This window comes from Rattus norvegicus, chromosome 2 (assembly GCF_021556685.1).
Source record: "Rattus norvegicus strain SHRSP/BbbUtx chromosome 2, alternate assembly SHRSP_T2T, whole genome shotgun sequence".
In the NCBI taxonomy this organism is placed as follows: Eukaryota; Metazoa; Chordata; class Mammalia; order Rodentia; family Muridae; genus Rattus; species Rattus norvegicus.
This window is the reverse complement of record NC_141535.1, coordinates 212,024,593-212,041,891: the sequence shown is the minus strand read 5'-3', so window position 1 is coordinate 212,041,891 and position 17,299 is coordinate 212,024,593. Positions and strand designations below refer to the sequence as shown.

At 45.0% G+C, this 17,299-nt stretch overlaps 1 protein-coding gene across 3 annotated transcripts in view; it reads left to right on the top strand.

Moving 5' to 3' along the window:
- The window catches only part of Abcd3 (ATP binding cassette subfamily D member 3), a 53,575-nt gene extending 49,617 nt beyond the window's left edge, over positions 1–3,958 (top strand). For all 3 annotated transcript variants that reach the window (XM_087616332.1, NM_012804.3, XM_087616334.1), the window contains 2 exon segments: positions 1,208–1,264; positions 2,572–3,958. In XM_087616332.1, coding sequence (XP_087472458.1) covers positions 1,208–1,264; positions 2,572–2,649 — 135 coding nt within the window. In that variant the 3' untranslated portion in view covers positions 2,650–3,958.
- Positions 3,959–17,299: the final 13,341 nt, after the last annotated feature.

Below are 17,299 nucleotides of genomic sequence, written 5' to 3'. Positions count from 1 at the left end.
CTTATGCAGGTTCTAACTAATTTGCACGTTGGCAGCCAAACTTGTGACACGGTTTAAATAATACTACTTGTGCCAGCAGAATAATTTAGTCATAAAATTTCATGATAGAAATTATTGGAATTTATTTAGGCTAATGCTGTGAGATTATTTTCAAAATGAAAATAAAATCAGGGTCTGGAGAGATGACTCAGTGGTCTACAGAAGGACCTGGGTTCAGGTCACAGCATCCACATGGTGTCTCACAACTGCCTTTATTTCTAGTTCCAAAGGATCTCACACCTTCTTCTAGCCTCCAAGGGTACTGTGTGTGTGTGGTATTACATATGTGCAGGCTAAACAGTCACACACATAAAATAAAAATAAACAAGTCCTTTTTAAAAATAAAATGAAACTAAAAAATCATGGGGAAGGTTTGCTGTTTCTCTCAAACATGAGAGGTGTGTGTTAAGGATCTGCCCTAAGGCGGTGCTCCTCCTCCCTAAGGCGGTGCTCCTCCTCCCTAAGGCGGTGCTCCTCCTCCCTAAGGCGGTGCTCCTCCCGACCAATCTATATTGACTTTGTAACTAACTCCCAGGCAATAGCAGAACTGTCCCAGGCAATAGCAGAACTGTCCCGGGGGTTAAGACTGTTTAGCAGCACTTCTGGTGTGTATCCATCCATTAGATGGCACTGTTGTTTCAGCATACCAAAAAGAGTCTTCAGTCATTACCAGAATGTCCGGGGGGGGGGGGGAGGGGGGGGGGGAGGAATATCCTGGATCGACTGAAGCTTTAGAGCAAACGTATTGGATAGCAAAACTTAATTCAAACATAGGATCTTTTAAACTGTTTGTCTCGTTATGCTGGTATTTGTACACATTCCTGCAGACACGCATGGAATCAGAAACATGTGGAATTCTGCCTCAGAACGTTCTAGAGGTAGTGGAGTAATAACTCCCAAATCTGAACCCAGACACATTCCGAAATGGGATGCTACAGCAGGGAATTATACCTCTGGGAGCACTGGCTGCAGACTGCTTGTGCGATTTTTCCTGATTTTAACCTTTTGCTGTTCTTATCTTACTACTTCATAATAAATCAAATGTAGGGGCTATATTTTATCATTAACTTTTATCTGTAGCCACTGAGCATGTATCTAGTAACTTAACATGTGTGTGTGTTGTGGCCTGCCATGACTGATATAAACGTAAACCCTTTCTTTGGCTTAGGTTGGCATCACCCTCTTCACTGTCTCACACAGGAAATCCCTTTGGAAACACCACGAGGTTCGTATTCTTTCTTTGTGTGGAATGATGAATGTTTAGCTTCTGTAAATAGGTGAATTTTGCTGACTGATTTTAGATTTCATGGTCATGTCACCGTGTAGGCACACATTCTAAGGGAAAGGGTGATTTGAGTTTTACGGTATACAGTGGGACTTTATTGGGTATTGTTGTCAGTTTTGAAAACTAGAATGTATATAAGCAACCTCTAGCTCTCCTGAGCTCTATTTAAGGGCAGTTAGGTCTCTAGTGTTATAAGTGACTGCTGTGTAATGGCTATGGGTAAATGAGCTGTGCCGTTACCATTCAGGTTTGACAGAAGAGGAGAAGTCTTAAAAACTAGATGGCAAAATTTTGCGAGCATTTTCAGGGAAAGTAGGATAATGCCAGCCATGTTTATAGTGTAATAAAACAGGATCTGTTAGACGGTCTCAGGCACTTCCTGGATACTGCATGGACTTTCCAGTATACAGAAGTGCTGCGTGTTCTCGTTAGTGTTCACAAGGTTAGTGGGGTAATGTTGAGAACGGAGTTCTTTTCTTCTCTCTAATTCTCTCATCTTTCCCTCCTCAACCTTTGCTATTCTCTCCTTCCTTCCCCCTCTCCTTCCTTCCCCCTCTCCTTCCTTCCCCCTTTCCTTCCTTCCTCTCTCTTTCCTTCCCCCTCTCCTTCCTTCCTCTCTCCTTCCTTCCCCCTCTCCTTCCTTCCCCCTCTCCTTCCTTCCCCCTCTCCTTCCTTCCCCTCTCCTTCCCTCCTCTTTCCTTCCCTCCCCTCTCCTTCCCTTCACACTTTCCTCCTCTCCTCCTTCCCTGTTCTGGATTCAGCCCTAGACTCTGTGTGTGTGTGTGTGTGTGTGTGTGTGTGTGTGTGTGTGTGTGTGCGCGCGCGCGCTAGCTAAGAACAGCTATCATGTGAGGGAAGGGAACACAAAGCAGCTAAGAACTAGCAAAACAGAAAATAAACAGAGAAAGCATGTCTTTATATATAGATGCTCACTAACTAAAAACAGAAGGCTTTGTTCTGTCTTCAGAAGGCACATGTATAACTTCTCTGCTGAATCTAAACAAAAGTCTTTCAAGCGGAGAGAGTTAGCTGACCAGTGAAGCACTCAGTGCTGCACTGGCAAGCCACCCAGTCTCTGGCACCGCACCGGTCATCCTAGCAGCTCTGAGCTGCAATTCAAAGCTGTGGGAGCATCCTCTTTTGTGGGATGCCTGTGCATTGACTAAGAAACATGCAAAAGTCTGTTTTAGTTCTCCTAGATGGGGACCATACCTGTTCTTAGTTTCTGACTTTCCTTCCTCCCATAGTACTACCTGCACATGGATGGCAGAGGCAATTATGAATTCAAAAAGATCACAGAAGACACAGTTGAGTTCGGATCATAGAGACCATCTGGAGAACTTCACACTTCACAAGAGAATGAATGAACAGAATGCATTTGTAAACAACGTGCATTGTAAAATAAAGTTAAGCTTGTTTTTTTTAAAAAAACAAAGCTACAAATTGACTAGATATAGGATAATTGAAACATGTTAAAACATTTAATATTGTATAGGATATTGCTAATTGTGTATATGTTGGTTTAATTATTAATTATGTACTAAGAATGTCCTTATTCTTGTGGTTAAAAAACCTGCCTGAATTAAATTGGGCTTAAATCAGTGTAACCTGATTCATGGGATGTAAACCATTTGAAGTCAGCTAATTTGACTTTTATAGCTCTGTCTTTTTCTTTAATGAAGAACCCTATTTAAAACTGGGTCATTAGCTGTTTATTCTAACAAAGTAGTCTTGAGTTCCTTTTTGGGTTTTTTTTTTTTTTTTTTTTTTTTTTTTGGGCCCCATGGTAGTGGGAACCAAACCAATCACAATGTTTTATTGGAACATATTCCATCATCACAGGATAGCATTTATTAAACAGTGGCGGATTTCTCTAGCTGCTACATTTATTCTCATTCCTCATACATACCTTGAGGTGCATTTGATTCCAGGAGAGCCATTTGGGTTTTCTTTAGCTAAATAATAAATGTACCCGTCTCAGTCTTTTGGACTGAGTCGTTCTGAAGGCTCTCGTGTGGACAGCAGTGTGTGCAGTCGTGCTTACAGCCCGTGCCTGCTCCACATGGTACCAGTCTTACCAGTGCTTGAGAGCTCAGACACACCCTGCTGCATGAAGTTGGAGGTCTCGGGAGGGTTTTAGATTTTGTGACGGGAACCGGAAAGGCTCGTCAGAGTGTGGCTGTGTCATGGTGAGCACCACGTGGCTGTAGAGGCCCGACATGAGGTAATGCACTGAGCACACAACGCCACTGCTGCTGTCTGTGGCTGTGGGTTCTTAAAAGTGCTGGACTTTGTCATGCTCGTGGGCCAATGACATTTCCTAGGAGCGGCCTCTGACTCCTGTGCAGCTGCGTCTGTGTCAGCTCTGGCTCCCTGGAACCACGAGTGACTTTGCACAAAGGAGGGCTGAGAGCGGACTTGATCAGTAAGTCGTCGTGAATCAGTTTGCTTGAGTGGGCTCGGAATGGGGCCTTATCACGATGGTTTTGTTTCTTCGTAACTCATAATCACTGGCTACCAGGATAACCCTGATGTATTGATTCCGTGAATACATCACATTCAATCTTACCATGTCTCCTTAGCAAACGTGTGTACTTATTTTCTGTTCAGATTAAAAAAAAAATGAATAACCTATACAGCCTTTGCTTGTCCTTTTTGACTCTTGCGCCTGAACGCTGACATTCAGAAAGAACTTTAGCACTCACAGACTTCTACCTACCTTTTCCTCCTGAGTGGTGGGATTAATGTACACTTTTAAATGTGCATTTCTTTCGTAGAAGAGCCTCACCAAATGTTTATACCTCACAAATGCTAATAGCTAGCCAGGAGACCCTAAAAGCCAGTGTGTCGTAAGGAAGGCTGTAAGGCACAGGGAAACTACAGGTTTTCAGATTTCCAGGCTGCCAGCACAAGAATTGAACCTTGCCTGCCTGCTGATTATTTTCTTGTTTGACTCTAACAACAGTGTGCCTCACCATTTGAGTCAGAGGCACGTCTCCAGGAGAATCCCGGTATACTCTAACATGGGTGATGGTTCTCTCAGGGCCGACTCGAGAGCACTGGTTCCAAAACAGCACTGCTCAGTCGTTCTCTGCATGAATATCCCAACTACACTGGGAATGCGAGTTTAACCCCAGCAAGAAGTCAGGCAGGAAATGGAAGAACTTTATGGATGGCCTGCAGATCAAGTTTATGTTGCCGTGTCCTGCAGTTCTTTTCAGCCAATGAGAAAGTGTGTAAGCAGTGTTGCTAGGTGTTGCTGGAGTGAGGCGTGGTCTCTCGGTGATTGGCACTTGCTTTACAACTAGGAGGTGAGTGTAGAAATGCTATTAATAATTAAACCTTTCAAGCTTTAGGGTTTTGAAAACATTTTTCCTTTTTTTTTTAAGAAAATTATTTTCTGTATAAGTACACTGTCCCTGTCTTCAGACACACCAGAAGAGGTCATCGGATCCCGTCACAGATGGTTGTGAGCCACCATGTGGTTGCTGGGAATTGAACTCAGGGCCTCTAGAAGAACAGTCAGTGCTCCTAACCACTGAGCCATCTCCCCAGCCCTTTAAGCTTAGTTTTTAAAACCTTGAGCTGTGCCTAGTGACTGAGTCCTGTTGTTGGATTTGACATAACTAATTGTGAGAAGCAGCCCACAGTGTTTTGGACCCTTATCACCCACTTCTCATTTGTGAAGGATCGAAATGTTTAACTTCTATGAACATGTCATGTGTGTGCCACATAGAAAGAATATTAGTTCCAGAAAATCCCCCCCTCGTGTGTGTGTGTGTGTGTGTGTGTGTGTGTGTGTGTGTGAGTGAGAGAGAGAGAGAGAGAGAGAGAGAGAGAGAGAATATCACCCCATCCAATTTATTCTGCCCTCAAGGATGCTCTTTTTAAATACTCTGACTCAGTTTTTTTTTGTTTGTTTGTTTGATTGGTTGATTGTTTTGTTTTGTTTTGTTTTCCTTTTCTTTTTTTTTTCGGAGCTGGGGACCGAACCCAGGGCCTTGCGCTTGCTAGGCAAGCGCTCTACCACTGAGCTAAATCCCCAACCCCTGGTTGATTGTATTTTGAGACATGGTTGGTCACTGCAGAGCCCTGGGGCCTCAAACTTGGGGCTGTCCTGTGTCTGCTTCCCAAGTACTGGGACTACATTGTATACTGTAGCTTATCAGCTTTGGATAGTCCCTACCACTTATCTTCCTGCACCCACCCCGCCCCCAGACTTGCCACTTTTAAAACCGTGGAAGCACTCTGTTACAGCATAGGTACAGAGATGTCCTTAAGTTTAAACACTGATTTGCTTTTGTTCCTGTCCACAATCATAGTCACTTGAAATCAGGAAATAGAAATTTATCACTATTTAAAAGCCTCGTTTACATCTTCTTCCTAATTACTATCCCTCTATATGTATCCTATAGTCTAACTTTACCTGTTTTTTTTCTTTCTAACCTTCTTATATACATGGTACCCATTTGTACATGACTTTATTCTCTCAATAAATAACTGTGAGATTGACCGATGGTGTGACAGCTGTTCCTTCTCTTCAGGTATGTTTACATACCTGAATGTGCTTCTTACCTAGCCCTTAGTGAGTGTTGGGTTGTTTTCTGTTCAGAGCTACATAAATAAGCCATACAGATATTCTTAGGTGTGGTTTTTATTGTATCTTGGAGAGAGGTGGGTTGTTTTTTTTTTTTTTTGTCTGTTTGTTTTTTGGTTTTGTTTTGTTTTGTTTTCCCAATTAAGATTCTGCTCAAATTCCCTTTTGTTTCAACCGTAAGTGGTTTTTTTGTTTGTTTTTTCTCACTTCTGTGTCTTTAGCCACAGACAGGAAGTCCTCCTGTCTTCAGTTTGCATTCCCATGATCACAGTGAGGTTGAACTCTTCGGGTTACTGGCTGTGTCTAGGTCTTCTTTGGGAGGGTTTGTTTAGTCTCCAGGCCCTTTCAAGATTCAGTAGCACGTCCATCCTGTTGATATTTCAGGGTTCTCCATGTATTCTTGGTATGAAACTTTAATTAGATGCTCATAATATCAAACAAATTAGATTATAAGTAGCATTATGAGGACATTTAATAAGGTGGCCAACTCTGGTATAACAATTCTCCGTTTGTCTGTACTTAATAATACAAATTTGAAACAGGATAGAATAAAGCAAAAAAAAAAAAAAAAAAAGGTCAGCTGAACTATATTTTTGCAGGAAACTAAGGGAAGAAATGAAGACGCTCTCCCCAAACCCACGTAGAAACACTTGAGGCTGACTAACCAATCCCAACGGACCCTGAAGCACGAGAAGTCCTTTTCCTTAGGGCTTTACTTCCTGCCCAGTAATGTTTGGTGGCTTTCTGTGTGGAGATGGCTTTTGCCTCCTTAGTTTTATCCCTAAGCATTTGGGAATTTGTTGTTATAGCATCAGCTGTAACTATCATTATTAATTTAAAAAATGGGCTTTGTCATGATATATCATGTTATGTTTCATAGCTTTGTCATGATATATCATGTTATGTTTCATAGCTTTGTCATGATATATCATGCTATGTTTCATACATGTGCATCGCTGTGCTTTGTGCACCCTACCCCCTTCCCCCTCTCCCTCCCAGCTCCACTCTCAGAGGTGTCCCTTACTCTCAAATAATCCCCTCTGCCTGTCTCCCTCCCTCCCCCTTTCCGCTGTCCTTTCCTTCCTGTCTGTCCTAGATTACACATAAGAAACACGATGTCTTTCTGAGTGTGACATTTCACTGAACATGACACTCTCCAGTTCTGTTTTCTTGAGAATAGCATAATTTCATCCTTTATCACTGAATAAAACTCCACTGTGATTATATACATCCTCCATATTCATCTGTTGGTTGTTATCCAGACTGATCGTGTATATTGGCTATTATCATTTCATTTGCTCATTTTTGCTGATAGAAATGTAGCTGATTTTTAATACATTGACTTTAGTGGCAAGTTGCATTTTCAAAAGATCGTCCTGTCCCGTCCCATCTGCTCTTTATAACTGGTGTGTCTGTCATCCATGGAACGGTGAGTCCATGCTACCTCCTGTTACATTCCTAGAACTTTCTGTGATAAACTTGGAGGTCCGGGTGTGATACAGAAAGATACTGGGTCAGGAGGGGCTTGTACAAGTTTTATCTGGATGGTGTGCAGACAGGGTTGTTAGAGATTGCATATGTCTGTCAGGTATGTGAGAATTTGGATTTGTTACTGGTAAGCTAGTGGTCCTATCCCACTGTGGAAGGTCCTATCCCACCCCTAGCTATGATCAGTAGACTACAGCAAAGTCCCACTTGAGTGGTTAAACCTCCTCCCAGTCTTTGAACAATCCTGAGGAGCACAGTGTTGTTCTATGTAGAGCCAACCAGAGCACTGTGTCTTGCTACCTTCCCTCTAGCCTCTGACTTCACCCATTTGTTGGCCTCGTCAGCCATCATTGCATTGGTACTGATCCCTCGTTGTGCCAGCTACATTTATGTCAACTCACTGCAAGCTAGAGTCATCTGAGGAGAGGGAACCTCAAGGGAGAAAATGGCTCCATAAGATCAGGCTGTAGGAAGTTTGAAGTGCCAGGGTAGGGGGATACCCAGAGAAGGTCCCGCCTGCTCAGAGGAGAAGAGGAGGGGGAGTGGGGAAGGATTGTGGCAGGGGGCGGCATGTAAAGTGAATAAAGGTAAAATCAGGCTACGGGCAAGCATGTAGGGTATTTTCTTAATTAGTGGTTGATGTGGGAGAGCCTGGTCCATTTGAGGGTGGTGCCATCCCTGGGCTGGTGATTCTGGGTTCTATACAGAAGCAGACTGAGCAAGCCAGGGAGCAGCACCCCTACGCCCTGTCATCAGCTCCTACCTCCAGGTTCCTGCCCTGTGTGAGTTCCAGTCCTGACTTACTTCAGTGATGAACAGCAATGTGGAAGTGTAAGCTAAATAAACCCTGTCGTCCCCAACTTGCTTTTGGTCGCGGTGTTTCATCACAGCAGTAGTGACCCTCAATAACCTAACCAGTTGTCTGATGGGCCTGTGGCCCCTGGGGATGCCCTTTCAGGCTGCCCAGCCTCCCTCACTCCAGGCTGGTTGTGCTGTAGGCCACACCCATAAGGTTCCACATCTTCTGTCTTCCTCTCCTTTCAGTTTATTCCCCCCTTAGCAGAACATTTCTACAGTGGCTTCCCGGGAAGGGTATAGGGAGGGCAAAAGCTTTGTATGTCTAAAAACCTCTAGTCCATTGTACTCGTGAAAAGTTCAGCTGGAATAAAGTTAGTAAGAATCTATTTTAATGTGTATGTATGTGCACACAACTGTGAGAATGGGTGTGTACTAGGTTATAATGGTTATAATGATGTGTGTGTGTGGGGGGGGTGTTTGTCATGCATTTACATGACTGTTCTTATGTGCAGATACACATGTGTGTGTAAGCCAGAAGACAAGCTAAGGCGTCATTCTTAGTCAAGTAATTCACTCTAATTGGCTTGAAGACCTTCGATTACACGAGATTGGCTGGCAAACTACTGGAATACTCTGTCACTGACTCCTCGATAGGATCCCACACATGCTCTGTCCTACTGTGTATTTTAGTGTGCTTTAGGGATTAAACTCGAGGCCTGGCTCTTGGAAAGCCTTCACTTTACTGACTGAGCCCATACACCCATCCCTTCCTCTGGTTTTGAGTTTTTGCAGTAGTTTTTGTCTGTCTGTTTTTATTGTGGTGGTTTGTTTGTTTTTTGTTTTGTTGGGTATTGGTTTGTTTTTTGAGACCAGGTCTCTCTCTGGGACCTGAAGCTCATCAACTACGATAGACTGGCTGGCCAGTGGTTCCCAGGTCTCTTACTATCTCTGCCTCCCTGATGCTGGGATTAATACGCACTTGCCACCACACCCAGCCTTCTATTTTTATGCTGGATGTCCAACTCAGGTCACTTAGCCCACAGAGCCACCTCCCTGGTCTGCATTTCTTTAAAAAAAAATAATTGTACAGGTGTGTGTGTGTGTGTGTGTGTGTGTGTGTGTGTATCTGTGTGTGTGCCTGTGTGTCTGTGTGTGTTTGTGTGTGTGTGTCTGTGTGTGTGTCTGTCTGTGTGTGTACCACTCCAGTGCAGGTGCCCTTGCAGGATGCCTTGGGACTGAGGTTAGCACGTGGTTATGAAGCCACCTGAGGTGAAGCCAGTGCTCCTCACTGCTGAGTCAGCTCTCCTTTAAACATCTGTAATCACCATTATCCTTAGTTTGCTTGAGAAGAGTGGGTGTTCTGACTGCATGTGGCAGTTACCAATGCCTTCCCCATCTTTCCTCTGTCCCCACTTCAGTGCTCCCCCTGCCTTGCCCTGAGAATGTTCTCTGCCCCATCTGGCAAGTCTTAGTGTTTCAGCCTCCTTAGCTCTGCAGTGGCAAATTTTCTTCCCTTCTCTTTTGTCCGCTGCAGATAAACATCCCTGTGGATCCAAGCCTTTTTAATACTGCGTAGTATCCTTTCTCCTGGGGTCTTGGAAGGAAAGGATGTTTCATTTCTAGCTGGAGGTACTTGAAAGTTCACATCTCATATACAGTTAGTGCTTTCTCTGTAGCATTAAGGCTTAGTATATTTAAGAAAGTGCAACCTAATGGGCCATGATTCTGGACTGCCCTTTAGAGCATCACCGCCTTGGCATGCTTATGTAGTTTCTTAGACGGGAACAGCCTGCTCTGTGGGCTCCTGTGTTCATTATGGTCCTCTTTCTGAAAAATCTATATTCATCCTAAATTCAAAAACTATTATCACTACTTAGCCCCCCCCCAATTTTTGTTGTTTGCCATTTTTGTGTATTCTCTGGCCCCACTCTGTGTTTAGTCAGAGCCATTTAGGCAGTGTCCTAAGGGATGCTCAAAGTAACACAGAATTGATAAAACATGCTTATGGCATAATCTGTGCCCAAGGTGCAGTTTGGGTGCTTCAGGTCAAGCGTTCCCTCTCCCCCTTCTCCTGGTGAACTCTGTCTTTCAAATAAGATTAAAACACACAAGTTTGTGAGAGATGGCATTTGCGAACTCTTTCTTTCAGTGATAATATTTATACACTAATTACCCAACAATTTAGCCAGTTGTATAAGAATTGAGATGATACCCATCAGGCATATTTAAATAAAATCCATAATGTCTGTCACGCAGAGTTAGTATGAGAATGATGGATAAATGAGTGAATCTGGATGCACAAGCAGGCAGGAGCAGGATTCCCACCCGCCATTGAGGCCAGAGCAGGGAAGCCTGCTGTTCACACAGCTGTGGGCTAGGGCAGAGGTTGTCCATGTGTCTCTGAGAAGTTGGTCACGGTCACAGCTCTGCCGTGAGCACGCACGAACAGCTTGCTTGGGGGTTAATAAATGGTTCCCCTCCTCGGGTCTGCAGCTCTGTCTTCTTCCCTCCTGTATCCCCCATCCACCTTTGAAGGTCATAGGGAATGGTGGGTTATGAGGTCAGGGAGATCACAGAGCAGTCCCTCCAATTCTGATGTCATAGACAGCATCTGGAAGTTCTGACTCTGCCTCTGTAGGCTCGACTGGTTCAAGAATTCCACTCCGAACTAGTTTTCCAAATAGTTTACTAAAGAGACTGTCCCTAGACGTGTGACACCTCTAGCTATGGGCCACAGAAGTCACAGGCACCTGAGGAAGATTGTGTTGTTCAGTCGTTCTGGCCACCTCTTCCCTCATGGTTTTTCATTTGTAATCATTATGGATGTGACATTTTGTCTTTCATTTATAGACTTTTTAGTAGTTTTATACTTTACCCTGAATGTTCTTGTCCCGCTGTCTATGTTTCTTGGGAACCATAGATGGCGCCATCCAACACTGTGGTCAAGACACTGCTCTATCTGTCTGTGTGAGGAAAAAGCGTCCCTGCCCTTCTGAAGCTTATGTCCCTTTTTCCTCACCTAAAATGTTTGTCAGAGAAGACCAATTACTATGTTAAAGCAAGGGTTGTTTTCTTTGTTGTTGTTGTTATGGTGGTGGTGGTCCTTGAAAATGAGGGTGACCGGATTGTATGTCAGGAACCTCTCAATGTTCCCTTAGATTTCTTTTTAGAAATTTATTACACATCTGCAGTGAGTTTTATCACTGCCCGGGCACATGCAAGATCCCGTCTCAAAGGAAAAAGATTACCCGTTTAAAGCTAATCACAGTTCCTCAGTCTCAGTTCCCGGATTTTCTTTTTAGTGGTTTTGTTTTCTCCAGAAAATGATTTCCTAAATTATTTATTGATACACTCCTAATATACAATCACAGGCTAAGAAGAGATGGTCTTTTAAAAAAATCAACAGTTTTGAATTAATTATTGTTTGATTGGGTGTCTATGTGGTGCTCAGATGACCACTTTCTGGAACGGTTCTCTCCTACCCTTTCTGGAGCGGTTCTCTCCTACCCTTTCTGGAACGGTTCTCTCCTACCCTTTCTGGAGCGGTTCTCTCCTACCCTTTCTGGAACGGTTCTCTCCTACCCTTTCTGGAGCGGTTCTCTCCTACCCTTTCTGGAGCGGTTCTCTCCTACCCTTTCTGGAGCTCCAGAGACTGAACTCAGGCTCCCAGGCTTGGGTTGCAAAGCCTTTACCCACTGAGCCAAGAGATGAAGATCTTCAGAACAGTTTACCTGGCCGGCTTTCACCAAGGCGCTCAGGATCCTTTCTGTTCAGTAGGGCCAGTCCCACAGCTGCCTGCAAGACAGACCTTTGCCGGAGTGTGCCATCTGCACAAGGAGGATTTTATCAGGCTTTTCCTGCTGTGAATTTGTGTTGAGGTCAGAAGTGGCTGCATTCTGACTTCTCTGAAGGCTGGGATGCCTGTTCTGGTCTGTCCCCACCCGCTAGCCCCCTTGAGAGAGAAATAGTAAACACTGTGCTGGTTGCACTTGTCAATAGACCAGGCCTCAGACGAGCCTTAGAATCATTTCCAGAGCGTCTCGTCAAAGACCTCTAAGTCTGGGGGCAGCTTGGCTCAAGGTTGGATTTGCTGACATTGGAAGAAGGTGATGGTTGGCTTGAAAGCACACTGGAAAATGGACAGACTTAATCCAGGCCATCGGGGATGTACACAGGGTTCTATCTCGGCGAGCGTGTGGTTTTCCTCTAAAAGGAACTGCCATGGCTTAGCTGATAAGGGGAAATGAGGTAAAATTGTAGCCAAGTGGACATCTGTGCTCAGAACAAAAACATCTGGACAAACAGGAATGTCAGAAGGACAGGCTTCCGAATAGCATGTGGTTCAGGGTAGGAGAAAGAAATCTCTTCTTCCTTTCCCCCCAAAACTTTGAGCAAGGACTGAAGTACCACCATTACTGTTTTTACACTTCATGTTATTTTAAGAGCACGCGTTTGGTAAAAATATGACGAATCCTCGGCACTTCGATGTGAGTGACCTTCGAGTCTCTGGTTGGAGTGCTAAAATGGTATCCTTTGAGATGCGAAACTGCTTCTCACTGGTCTGACTCTTCACCCGTGCCTCTTCCCCCATCCAGTCAGCTGCAGCAGTTCCATGGTCTCAGGAAGGAAGGTGGCAGCTGGAAGTGGAGTTCGCCATGGCAGGGTAGTCCATCAGGACTAGGACACAGATCAGAACTGGAAAGGACTGTGGCATCAAGTAAACATTGCCTCAGTCCCATGCACTCATCACACTAGGAGGGTGTGGCCTAAGCTAAGGAAGAAGAAGGAGTTAGAAGGGGGGGGGGCGGTGGTTACTGTGGAACCCCGCCTCTGAGCACCATGTAACTGTTACCATCAGATCACTGCAGCTGTGATTACCTGCAGGGGTCTTAAGCATCGTCTGTGGAACTGAAGGAGGGTGCACAGGGCGCCTCCCTTCCCTGCTGTACATGTCTGGATGAGCGCTCTTCATCAGCGGTGTAGCGGCCAGCAAATTGCCCATGCTTCCGTGAGTAACCCCCACCCACGGTGTATGTCATCCCAGTTAACCGTGGTTCCGCAAACTACATTTAGATGTGTCTTAGTTAGGGCTAATATTGCTGTGCTGAAACACCATGGCCAAGAGTAACGAGGAGGAAAGGGTTTGCTGGCTTACTTGTCCTGAATGAATCACAGCCCACTGGAAGAAAGAAGTCAGGGCAGGAATTCAAACTAGGTGGGCAGGAACCTGGAGGCAGGAGCTGATGCAGAGGCCGCGGAGGGGTGCTGCTTACTGGCTTGCTCCCCTTGGCTTGCTCAGCCTGCTCTCTTATAGAACCCAGGACCACCAGCTCGGAAGAATCCCACCTCCATCAAGCACTTATTAAGAAAATGCTATACAGGCTTATCTGTCCACAGCCTGATTTCATGGAGCCATTTTCTCAACTGAAGTTCTCTCTTTTCAAGTGACTCTTATCTTCTATCAAGTTGGCCTAAAATTAGCTAGCAGCAGATGGAATTGTTCCTTTGGTGTCCAGTCTGCAGTGGATAGATGTTGGTTCATAACCTTCAGGAAAAGCCACCCAGCAATGGGGGCGTCAAGGACTGCCTGGAATGAGTCCTGCTGTCAAATAGGGGAAAGGGGCGTGGGGAGCCTAAATTAAAAATGGAGTCTTAAAAACCAGCATGTTGATAGTCGTGTCCTTGGGCTTTGTACCCTGTTGTGAAGATCATGGCTAGAGCAGGGAGTAGGGAGGTGAGTAGTGAAGGCAGGGTGGCCTTGCCTGACAGACCAGAGCGGCCTTGCCTGGGCAGGGCAAGCAATCAAAGTGCCTCAAAGTGGAGTCGGGGGAGCGACTGTTGCGACTGGAGTCTTGTTTAACCAACATGGTGGCCAACTTCACTTAGATCAATGGGGCATGGGAGAAGGAAAGAGACTTAATGATTACAGCAGGGTCTCGGTCTGAGCCGGTGGTGCTGTCATTTGGTGCTGTCATTTCTTGAAATGGGAAAGGTTGGAGAGAACTAGATTTGAAGGGGGTAGGGGATTACCTTCTCTTTGGATGGTTTGAATACGGTCCCTGTTAGATATCAAGTATGTTGTGTAAGTAGTTGGATCTGCTGGACAGCTCTGAACTTTAAAAGAAGTTGGGGCTCCAACACATATTTGAAAGGCGGCATGCTTACTGGGATGTTGCAGTTTTAAAGTGTGTACACTAGATGGCGCTAGGCCATGGGCTTGGACATGATGCTTGTGGAGATAGCTCAAGCACTAGGGCAGCTCGGCATTTACAAGTTGGAGGCAGAGGATGGTGTCCAAAGAATAGGGCTTTTTAGAAGTTGAAATTGTGTGTGTGTGTGTGTGTGTGTGTGTGTGTGTGGGTGTGGGTGTGGGTGTGGGTGTGGGTGTGGGTGTGGGTGGGGGTGTAGTTTGACATAGAAAATAATATATTTGTATTCTGATAGGAATAACCAAGCAAAGGAGAAAGGCCATGCTAGAAGAGGATGATTTCAGGGGCAAAGTCTTACATAGTCTTGAACTTGTGAGGAGATTTTATTTATACCAGGAGTTCTCGACATCTCGAGTTTCTGTTGTAGGTGCTGTTTTAGTTACTGTGCATTTGCTGTGACAAAGCACCGTTTAATTTAGGACTCAGCTCCAGAGAGTAGTAGAGTCCATGAGCATCATGGTGAGGAGTGTGGCAGCAGGCAGGCAGGCATGGAGCTCGGGCAGTAGCTGAGAGCTTACGTCTTGATTCACAAGCGTGGGGCAGGGAAGGGGGAGGGAGGGGAGAGGGAGGGGAGAGGGGAAGAGAGAGAATAGGGCATGAGCTATTCAACCTCAAAGCCTACCCCCAGCAACACAGGCCAACAAGGCCACACCTGATAACCCAACCACACCTCCAACAAGGCTAATCCTTCCCAAATAATCCCACCTACTGGGAACCATGCATTTGAAATAGGAGACTTTGGGGGCCATTCTCATTCAAACCACCATGGGAGGCTTCTTCTTTTATGCTTAACTCCCACATTAATGATATTACAATGTTAGTTTGGGTATTTTTTTTTTTACTACAAAGAACAGAAGCCTTGAACAGAAAACCCTGCCCCAGCTTGCCTAAATAATTAGTTGAAAAGTCGATGGTGGGGACTTGTGGTAAAGCATATCCCAGAAGTCTGTCACATCCCCAAATTGTCTTCTCGTTTTGCTACACAGATCATCTATGTGCATTGCCCAGTTAGAGCACCCTTTTGTGTGTGGTTAAGTAAGGGTTCCAGCTACGTTAAACAAGTGTACACAATAGTCATTTGAGAGAGTTTCTCCTTAAATAGGATTGATCCCGCTGTATTAAAGCCAAGATTAAAATAAAGGGAAAAAAAAGGAAGGCAACAGCTGGGGGAAGAAAACATGTTAAATACAGACGTCCTAGAGCTCATAGGAAGGGCATTTGGAAATGAGTTTTCCCTGAGGGAACAAGATGATTGTTTAAGAGATAGGTGCTCTGACTCAGAGTTCAAAAATTCCGGTTCCTTACATCTATACCAAACAGTAATTTAAGACGGAAAATGTATCTGTAGAGAGCATTGGAGTTCTGTTTAGTAATGAACAGTGAAGTTTGCTAAGGCCCAGCTCAGGTAAGGAGACGTTCAGTTTGGCCCACTAGAGGGCAGCAGTTCGGCTGCGGAACCCATGGTGGAGTTGATTTAGGAGCTGCTGTTTAATGTCAACAATGAGGAGAGAGGGGGACGTGTGCAGTGGCTAAGGTTTGGAGTGGAACCTCCTGACCCTCGCATCACTGCCACACCGAGTCTGTAATGACTTCCTCCCGCTGTTCACAGCTCGGTACTTTATTATATCCAGACCTGCTTTTAGTCTGCAGATAATTCGAATTCCTTAGATTATGAAGCTAGGGAATTACATAATGCTATAATTATTCCTGGCAGAGAAACGCAAGGTCAAGCATGAGCTCCTGCAGCAGGCTTTGCCCTTGGTGTGGTACACGGAGCTCTTTGTCCTGGGTGAGACGTGTGAGTAGGGACTCAAGATAAGGGCTAAGGCCCCTTCTCCGAGGACAAGACCGCGTGCCTGGCTTTTCTCTTTCTGGACTCTACCGCACGCACTTGTTGCTGTGGCAGCAAAAGCTGCACTGGTGCAAGCAGGGTCAGCCCCCCTCAGTGAGGCCGACGAGCACGCTTTGTTACTGAGTGAGCAAAACCTACCAGTTAAGAGGGCCACTGGCAACTCCCCAGCCTTCTGCTGAGGGAAGCCAGAGCAGGTTTACCCAGCAGCCAGCTCAGAACATCCTGTTCAGATTTTCTTTCTGTACAGATAAGACTTTTGCTGCATCTGAAGGACTCGCTCAGAGTCTCCATTTTAAAACTCACTGAGTCAACTCAGCGTGACCAAGTCCTTGTGCTTAGTTTCCCCACGTGAGGTCTGACTTGGCCCTTCTAATTTTTATCAACAATAACAACAAAAAAAATCAAAGGCAGGTCTCTTTTTCTTTGAGCATCCTCCACAATGCAAGTGAGTGACTGGGGAGAAACCTCTCTAAGTCTGTACTAAATTACAGCATTTTCTTCCTCCTCTGTAAGATTACATCCTTGCCCTGAGGCTTCTGGTCTCTCAGTAGGCTAGTTGTGTCAGGCTTGGTCACGTGACTTGTTTGGCCATGTGAACCAGAGTACAGAGCAGAAGTGTTAAGACTGTGAATTTGAATGACTACCAGGGTCAAGGGGTAGGGATTACATGGGAGGGAAGGGAAGGGGAGAAGTGATGTAATTATAACCAAAAAGTCATTTTTAAAAAGTGACTTAAACATTGAAGGTGCAACAGCCCTGGTTTCTTTTGGGTTTTGTTGTTGGTGGTGGTGGTGTTTTTTTGTTTTGGTTTGGTTTTGTTTTGTTTGTTTGTTTTTGCTTTGGTTTCGAGGTGTGCGCATGCACACATGTGCCTGTGCATGTGCACATTCGTGTTTACCTTTGCTCTGATCTAATAGAGACTCCTGCTTTATTTTGGGTCTTGCGATGAGAAGACACTGTTAGGAGTTACCACCCACCACCACTCCCGAACGTGTGGTCTAAGTGAAAAGTATATGTTGTTGTAAGCCACT